Here is a 9,496-nt window from a genome sequence, read left to right as displayed (position 1 = left end):
ACTACTGGTACCCAGGGACCCGAGGACGTCATTTTACATCTGTCTCTGTGCTTCTGGCCAACCTAGGTGCAGTCTCATCAAAAACGTAAAACAAGGGATTCCTAAGTTATAAAACGTAATAAGACAGTGTCCAATTGTCTTTTTAAAACTTGGGTTTCTCTTGTATGCCTGTGTTTTTAACTAGCGTGTCTATAAATTAGCTTAAAGTCACTTAGACAAATTGGTAACTAATTACTTTGGCACCACAGTAGTGGTTTTTTGTTACCAAGTCCTACATCTTTTAACTAATTGTTAACAATGGAATTTACAAAGAAAGAATATTCCTATTAATTTTAGCTCTAAATACTGGGTAAGGATTAACTTTCTAGCCCTACCATTGCCACAGACTAATTATATAATTTTGGAGGAGTCAGTAATCTCCGGATACGTTTTCTCATTTTAAAATGAAGTTAGTGTGTGTGCGTGCACGCACGTGCGAGCTCAGTTGCGTCCGACTCTTTGCGACCCAAAATGAAGTTGGACTATACCTCAAAAAAATGAAATTGGACTAAATACTTGAAAATAGTTTCTAATACTGAAATTTAATGACACTATAGGACTTACAAGGGGCACCGTTTTTAAAAGCTCTTATCCTGATGTTAATCACAATGGCTTACACGAGATAAAACTGTCAACTGCAGATGGTTAGCTGTGATTATTAAACAATTTTTAGGATGATGTAAATTGTACTCTGCCAGGTTGTGGGCGTTTTGAAAGTAGAAGATTCTGGTAGTGATCTTTCAGCATTTTAAATGTCTTCTGCCATTTCTCCAGCCTAGACTGTTGTGATGAAACATTGGAAGGAAACTTCCTTCATGCTTCTCTTGAAGCCGGAATGTAAGGGGAATGAGGTTGCCATGGAAACGGTCACCTCACTTCTAGGGGATCTTGGCAGCAGCTAAGCCCTGACTTTTCTCATTCTACATTTCTCATTGGACACTCTCTCCTTAGGAAGTTCATACTGTGGGACTAACTGGATGTAGGTGTCCATCCTGAGACACACATGAGGGATTACTTCCTTTCTCCTCTTACAGTCAGGCCCTCAATACTGGTCCCTAGATGACTTCAACAGGGTACTGTCTCTCCCCACCCCAGTGTATTTTGGTGTCTTGTCTTCTCAGATGATAAAGAATCATAAGATACACCCTTGTCTAAAAACTGACAGGGTCAACTCCGAATTCTTCCTCCAGCTTTGAAGGGAATTGGGCTGTGTCATTTAATCCTGACAGTCCTGCATGGAAAGTGCTGTGTGTGTGTCTTGAGATGGGAAAGCAGACTCAGATATGCTATGTATTTTGCAAACAGAGCAAGACTGGAACCTGGCTCACATTCTGTAGTCTGTACCCTTAGTGGGGGTAAGTCACAGAGCGCTCCTCCTCCATCCCAGGGCATCCACTGTTCCCTTCTCCTCTGAAACGCAAACCTCTGCTGAGTTCTGGAGCGCCTTTGCTTTCCTCATGTTTGCCCGCTCTTTGTCCTTCAAATCCCAGGTTTAGTATTATCTCTTTAAGAAGCTTTCCCGAAGTCTCAGATGGTAAAGATTCTGCAATGCAGGAGACCCACGTTCGATCCCTGGATCAGGAAGATCCCCTGGAGAAGGAAATGGCAACCCACTTGAGTATTCAAGCCTGGGAAATCCCATGATCAGAGGAGCCTGGCGGGCTACAGTCCATGGGGTTGCAAAAAGTCACAGCAACTAACACTTTGACTTTTCAAGAAGCATTTTGCTTACATTCTCTGATCTTTTAGTCTGAAATTTTGTTGTATTCACACATGATATCACTATATTTAGCAATGGATTATTCTCGTTCACATTAATATGTTTCCCCCAACTCACTGGAGAACTGCTTGAGGACAGGGCCTGATCCAGATGCAACTGGCTCGAATTCCTCCAAGACCATACCTCGGAGCGTGGGCTGTGGTGGTAGGCGGTCCTGTCCTTCACCATCGGTTAGACCCTCAATTGATCTCTTCCCCATAAACTTCACCAGATGTTTTATGCACACTCTAACTTTGACTTTCTGTTGACTTTTTTACAGTGGAAGAATTAAAGGACTGGGATATGAAATGATGATATACTTTGATATAGCTAAGCAACAGCTTCTCCTGAATCAGCATGTTAAGAAATAAGGTACACAATCCTGTTTAAAACACATTGTTTTACTCATGAATATGTTTTAATTCAGCTATTTGACGGTATAAAAATGGTTTGCAAACCTTGCATCAGTGAGGCACTGCCAGCTGTAGTGCTTGGTGCTAGCATTTCTTAGCTGCAGAGCAATTTTATTTTGTATAAGTTTTCACCAAAGAAACATGCACTTAAATGCAAGGTTCTCTGTAGTATAAAAGAAACAAGCTTTGCCTAATCTAATTATAGTGAAACAATGTGCTCGGGCATGCACAGCTTTTATAGGTCAGAATGTATTTATTCTTATTATGATTAAGGCCTTAGTAATTAAGTGAAAAGATGTTACTGTGTCCTTAACATAAATGAGACTGGCCTTTGGTCCCCCGACTTGGGTAGCGATCCATGCAGCATTCTTTACTACTGGATCTGGTCTGGTATGCCATCAAGGTTGAGTATTAAAGTGTAAGCTTTCTTGTAAATGAGCCATTAGATAATGTAACCAAAAGGCTTTTTTCCTGCTTTTAGGGTCATTCCTCTAAACAGGATAACTTAGCAGTCACTGCAGTGGCTTTACAAGATCACATTGTACATGATCTTCAACTTCAAAATCTTTCAGTAGCAGATTATTCTAAGACAAAGGTACAAAAGACAGAGAACAGATCCAAATCTCTAAAAAGAAATGCAAAGGCAACAATAGATACTGGACTTAAGAAAACCACACAAGGTGGCCCTAAAGTGGAAGATCCAGAAAAAGAATATGTTCTTGATCCAAAGCCACCACCATTAACTTTAGGTAAGCTGATCTCATCACTCTTATTTTGACTTACTAGAGCTAAAGAATCTAGTTGAGATGAATAGTACCATTTTCTCTGATACAGAAATTATTTTAATTTATAATCTTACAGAAAGATATGTGTGTACTAAAGTTTAAAAACAGTGGTGGAAAAATAAATAAATAAAAACAGTGGTGGGGACAGTTTGAGCAAAAATTAAAGATAGTAATGATAAATGAAAGTTGCTTGGTCGTGTCTGACTCTTTGTGACCCCGTGGACTAAACAATCCATGGAATTCTCCAGGCCAGAATACTGGAGTGGGTAGCCTTTCCCTTCTCCAGGGGATCTTCCCAACCCAGGATCAAACCCAGGTCTCCCGCATTGCAAGTGGATTCTCTACCAGCTGAGCCACAAGGGAAGCCCAGTAATGATAAGTAGAGCAAGAATAAGTAAGAGGACAATAAAGTAAATATCTGTTAATCTACAGTGATAGAAATAAATCATTGAATAAATAATAGGAAAAGCTCTTTCTTACAGTTGATTAACAGCTATTAAATATAGTAGATAGGGGCTAGAAATAGGAAATGACCATCTGGCCAAGACCATAATGACAAAAAGCAGCCACATCACTTTGCCGACAAAGGTCCGTATAGTCAAAGCTATGGTTTTTCCAGCAGTCATGTACAGATGTGAGAGTTGGACCATAAAGAAGGCGGCAGCCAAAGAATTGGTGCTTTCAAACTGTTTTTCTGGAGAAGACTCTCGAGAGTCCTTTGGACTTCAAGGAGATCAAACCAGTCAGTCCTAAAGGAAATCAACCCTGAATACTCATCGGAAGGACTAACGTGAAGCTCCAATACTTTGGCCACCTGATGTAAAGAGTCGACTCATTAGAAAAGACCCTGATACTGGGAAAGATTGAGGACAGGAAGAGAAGGGGACAACAGAAGATGAGATGGTTGAATGGCAACACCGACTCAATGGGAGAAAGTGAAGGACAGGAAAGCCTGGTGTGCTGCAGTCCACGCAGTCACAAAGAGTCCAACGTGACTTAATGACTGAACAACAAGCACAGCGATGACAGTGGTACCCGGATGCTGAAACCAGCAGGGAGTGGTGCTGAGACTCGGACCTGGGCGCAGCCTCAGAGCGTCGCCCCAGGGCTGTACTCACTGCACAGAGAAAGCGGCGGCACCTTTACCGCGTGAGGAAGTCTGGGGCCAGGCTCTCAGAAGGGTGCAGGCCCCTCCCAGACACTCCTGCCAGAGAAGCATCTCTCAGTCTGCTCTGAGGACGCATCAGTTGGCCCACAAGGAGGGTCCTGCCCGGGCTCCACAGAAGCGTCAAGAGAAGCAAAGACCGAGGTGCCAGGCCAGGTCCTGAGGGGCCCAAGGGGCAGCCAGCTGAGCACATGTGCAATTGGGGCAGAGCAGACGGGCTTCAGTGAGACTAGGAGGACGCCCAGTGGGGCAGACAGATGAATCAACAGCGCTGGATCAACAGGCCGAGCTGGATGGGACCACGCGCTCAGGTCCCGTGACACATTAGCATCTGGGGAGGCCCAGGGCAAGGCGCGTGAGTCTCCTTTACACGGCTTTACAGTGTTAACAGACAAGTCCAAGCTATTGTAAGCTGCAAACCTAGGAACAGAAAAGGTTTTATTTATTTATTTTCATTTTTTGCAAGGGAGGGCAGATCCAGCCATGCACCCAGGAGGAGGCTGGTGAACATCAGCCAGCTTCCACCATAGATTCACAGGGTTAAGAGGATTTGTCCCTGCAGTTCCCTCATAGCTTGTTGGTAAATCATCTGCCTGCGATGCAGGAGGCCCAGGTTCGATTCCTGGGTCAGGAAGATCCCCTGGAGAAGAAAATGACAACCCACTCCAGTACTCTTGCCTGGAGAATCCCGTGGACGGAGGAGCCTGGCAGGCTACAGTCCACAGGGTCGCAAAGAGTCGGACACAACTAAGCGACTTCACCACCACCACCAAAGAACAGAGGAAGGATGTTCTTGACGGAGACAGAGGCACACGCAGGGCTCTGAAGCAAGGCAGCTCGGGTGCCTCAGTTGCTGAAAGGAGAGTGAGCTGCGGCCTGGTGAGCGAGGGTAGGGCAGAAGGGGAGACTGGGGAGAAACCGGGAGGGGCCGACTGGGAGGGGGGTTGTGGTTAGAACTTCTGTTGTGATGAAATATGTCAAGTTCACCACTGCAGCCATGTTAAGCGTGTCGTTCAGTGGCGGTAAGTGCGCTCCCGCTGCCCAGCGGTCATCGCTGCTGTCCATCTCCACAATGCCTTCATCCCCCCAGACTCTGCCCACTTACACACTCCCAGCCCCTCTCCCCACCTTGGCAACCACAAGTTTCCTCTCTGTCTCTCAGAATCCGACCACTTTGGCTCAGTCATTTAATATCTGTCCTTTTGTGTCTGGCCTGTTGCTCTCAGCATAACGTCTTCAGGGTTCTTCGTTCTGGCAGTCGCAGCACTATCAGAACCTCCTCCTCGTTTAGGCCCACACACGACCCGCTTGCCGGCATGCAGCACGTCTGTCCATTCCGTCGGTGGGCACTTGAGTTGTTTCCTGTTTCAGTTACCATGTATGGTGCTGCCAGGAAGCTTTTTGTACAAATACCTGTTTGAGTCTCCACTTTCCATTCTTTGGGGCATGTGCCAAGAAGAGGAATTGCTGGACCGTGTGGTAATTCTATATTTAATTTTTTGAGGAACCGCCATAAAATTTTTTAAATGATGCTGGGCCTGGAGAGGAGGTTTGCTGGGGACCTGGTGGCGGAGCTACAGGAAAAGCAACTACTAAAAGGTTCACCCGAGCACTTCTTTGTTGCTGGGATGGACAAATATTTTCCCACCAGTTTCTGGTGGTCCCTGAGTGTCCTACCCCCTTATTGGGAAGAGATATACTCACTAAACTGGGGAACCACCCTTGTGATGGGAAGTTTTTCAGCCCCTAGAGCTCTACAGCTCCTGGTTACTACTGAAGAACCCATTACACCTTCAATAGAGAGGGGCCAAAAACTATGGGAAGACAAAATCAACCCCCAGGTGTGGGACCAGGGGATTCCTGGACGAGCCCACCAAGCTGAACCGGTCATCATTGTCCTCCGAGATCCCACTCGGTTTCCTAACCGGAAACAATATCCTCTCAAAAGAGAGGCTCGGGAGGGACTACAGCCTTTAATAAATAAATTCCTCGCTTGTGGGCTATTGGTCCCCACCAGTTCGCCATATAACACCCCAGTCCTCTCAGTAAAGAAAAAAGACGGAACCTGGCGAATGGTTCAAGATCTCCGGATCATAAATGAAGCTGTAGTCCCCCTCCATCCCACCCAATCCCTATGTAATCTTGGGAGAAATCCCACCCAGTGCCAAGTGGTTTACAGTCTTGGATCTCAAAGATGCATTTTTTTGCTTACCACTGGCTAAAGAATCCCAATACCTTTTTGTCTTTGAGTGGGAGGCCCCAGGAGAAAAACACCAACAGATGACTTGGACAGTATTACCTCAGGGGTTCAGAGATAGCCCCCACCTGTTTGGACAGTCCCTTAGCTGGGATCTCCTAGAACTGGACCTGGGACCTAATGGGAAAATATTACAATACGTAGATGACCTACTAATCTGCTCTCCAGATGAGAAAAGCGCCCAACAACATGCAATTCAGGTTCTAAACTTTTTGGCAGAAACGGGATATAAAGTCTCCCGTGCTAAGGCACAGATGGTCGAGACAAAGGTCACTTACCTGGGAGTTCAGATTACACACGGGTCCAGGAGGCTGTCTTCTGATCAGGTACAGTTGCCCTCCCCCACGACTCGAAAACAATTGCGAGCTTTCCTGGGGCTAACTGGTTATTGTAGAATCTGGATACCCAACTAGGGTCTAATTGCCCAGCCCTTATATGAAAACTTACAGGGACGAGATGATTCAATCCCACTGATGTGGGGAACTCCTCAAAAGAAGGCAGAGGCTACACTAAAACAGGCCTTAACTCAGGCACCTGCCTTGAGGTTGCCAGACCCAGAAAAAGCATTCCAACTTTATGTCCATGAAAGAGAGGGAATAGCCTTGGGAGTGTTAACTCAAAGGCTGGGATCTGAGCCCCAGCCTGTAGCTTACTTATCCAAGAGGCTCGATCCAACTACCTGAGGTTGGCCCCCCTGCCTTCGAAATCTTGCAGCTATTGCAATCATGATAGAAGATGCTTTAAAACTCTCCTTTCAGGGCAAACTAACTATTTTTACCAGCCACCAAGTAAAACAACTCCTAAGTGGGAGAGGCCACTTATGGATGTCTGATCAAAGAATCCTCAGATATCAAATAATGCTGATGGAAAATCCAGGCCTCACTATATCCCCTTGTGAGGTTCTTAACCCAGCCACCCTCCTCCTTACCCCCGAGGGCTCTCTCCCACTTCAGTCCTGTCTAGAAACCTTGGGCCACTGGACAAAACCCCGAGAGGGATTGTCAGAAGATCCTCTGACCAATCCTGAGGAAATCTGGTACACCGATGGAAGCAGCTTTGTCTTGGATGGAAAAAGAGGAGCCGGGTATGCAGTAGTCTCCAGTTTAGAGACCATAGAGGCTAAGCCTCTGCCACCAGGTACTTCAGCCCAATTAGCTGAGCTCGTAACCCTGACTTGAGCTTTACAGCTGGGAAAAGGAAAAAGAATAGCCATTTACACTGACTCCAAGTATGCCTTTCTGGTGCTACATGCACATGCGGCTGTTTGGAAAGAAAGGGGCCACTTGACTACCGAGGGTCCCCAATCAAATACAGATGATCAGATTCTTCGACTCTTGGAGGCAGTCCATCTGCCCACTGAGATTTCAGTCTCCCACTGTAAAGGACACCAAAAAGGGAACACGGAAGTGGTACGAGGGAACCAAGCAGCTGCTCAGGCAGCTAGGAGAGCAGCATTACAGAACCATGACCTAATAGGGATTGCCACCTTAGTTCCACAGACTAGTCTGCCAGAAACTCCTTCATATACTGAAGGTGAGACTCTTCAAGCTAAGAGCGAGGGCTTTCAAGAAGATCATATGGGGTGGTTCCAAAAGGAGGGACTCCTTTTTCTGCCTGGGAACCTCCAATGGAAGTTGGTTAACTCCTTACATGCCACTACTCATTTAGGAGAAAAGGCCCTCCAAAGATGACTAGAAAGGTCCTTCAGAGGAACAGGCCTCCAAACAACTGTAAGACAGGTGGTCTCCTCTTGTCCCACTTGCCAGTTAAACAACCCTCAAGGAGCTCAAAGACCCCAGCTGGCCCAGCCTGCCCAACGACGTGGGGCCTACCCAGGAGAGGACTGGCAGGTGGACTTCACCCAGACGCCAGTTTCCCAAGGGTATAAATACCTATTAGTCGTGATAGATACATTCACAGGATGGATTGAACACTTTCCCACCAGGACTGAGAAGGCTGAGGAGGTGGTAAAAAAACTGCTCCATGAAATCATTCCAAGATTTGGTCTGCCCAGGTCATTACAAAGTGACAGTGGGGCATCCTTTACTTCTAAGGTCACCCAAAGAGTCTCAAAAGCATTGGGCATTACTTATTATCTCCATTGTGCCTGGAGGCCTCAATCTTCAGGAAAAGTAGAAAGAGCCAATCAATTCTTAAAATCAGCAATAAAAAAGATAACCCAGGAGACCTCCCTGGGATGGAAGGAGGCTTTACCAATAGCTCTCCTCCGCACCCGCATTGCCCCCAAGGAACAGGTTGGTCTTAGTCCTTATGAGATGCTATATGGGAGACCTTTTGTTTATGTCAATGACCTCTTCCTAGATCCAGAGGCTCAGACCCTCCAGTCTTATACCATGGCCATTGGGCAATTCCAACAGGATATACGCTTGTGGGGTGTGAGCCAGGACCCAAAAGATTCTACAGAGTCACCACTGTATGCTCCAGGAACTCAAGTCCTAATTAAAGTCTGGAAGGACAGGTCCCCAAAGGCTCAACTCCAGCCAACATGGAAGGGCCCCTACCCTGTAATACTTTCTACCCCCGCAGCAGTCACACGCTAGTAAAGTAATGCTCAAAATTCTCCAAGCCAGGCTTCAGCAATATGTGAACTGTGAACTTCCTGATGTTCAAGCTGGTTTTAGAAAAGGCAGAGGAACCAGAGATAAAATTGCCAACATCTGCTGGATCATCAAAAAAGCAAGAGAGTTCCAGAAAAACATCTAATTCTGCTTTATTGACTATGCCAAAGCATTTGACTGTGTGGATCACAATAAACTGTGGAAAATTCTGAAAGAGATGGGAATACCAGACCACCTGACCTGCCTCTTGAGAAATTGTATGCAGGTCAGGAAGCAACAGTTAGAACTGGACATGGAACAACAGACTGGTTCCAAATAGGAAAAGGAGTACGTCAAGGCTGTATATTGTCACCCTGCTTATTTAACATATTATATGCAGAGTACATCATGAGGAATGCTGGACTGGAAGAAGCACAAGCTGGAATCAAGATTGCTGGGAGAAATATCAGTAACCTCAGATATGCAGATGACACCACCCTTATGGCAGAAAGTGAAGAGG

The 9,496-nt window shown here is 46.0% G+C and overlaps 1 protein-coding gene across 1 annotated transcript in view; it reads left to right on the top strand.

Moving 5' to 3' along the window:
• The first annotated feature begins 2,083 nt into the window (after nucleotides 1-2,083).
• Nucleotides 2,084-9,496, top strand: part of RNF32 (ring finger protein 32) — a 36,566-nt gene continuing 29,153 nt past the window's right edge. The window contains exons 1-2 of the mRNA XM_010829261.1: nucleotides 2,084-2,170; nucleotides 2,693-2,960. Coding sequence (XP_010827563.1) covers nucleotides 2,156-2,170; nucleotides 2,693-2,960 — 283 coding nt within the window. The 5' untranslated portion in view covers nucleotides 2,084-2,155. The remainder of the gene's footprint in view (nucleotides 2,171-2,692; nucleotides 2,961-9,496) is intronic.

The sequence above is a fragment of the Bison bison genome, unplaced genomic scaffold (genome assembly GCF_000754665.1).
Source record: "Bison bison bison isolate TAMUID 2011002044 unplaced genomic scaffold, Bison_UMD1.0 scf7180017864503, whole genome shotgun sequence".
NCBI lineage: Eukaryota > Metazoa > Chordata > Mammalia > Artiodactyla > Bovidae > Bison > Bison bison.
Note: the sequence above shows the minus strand (reverse complement) of the source record. Positions and strands in the feature narration are given on the sequence as shown.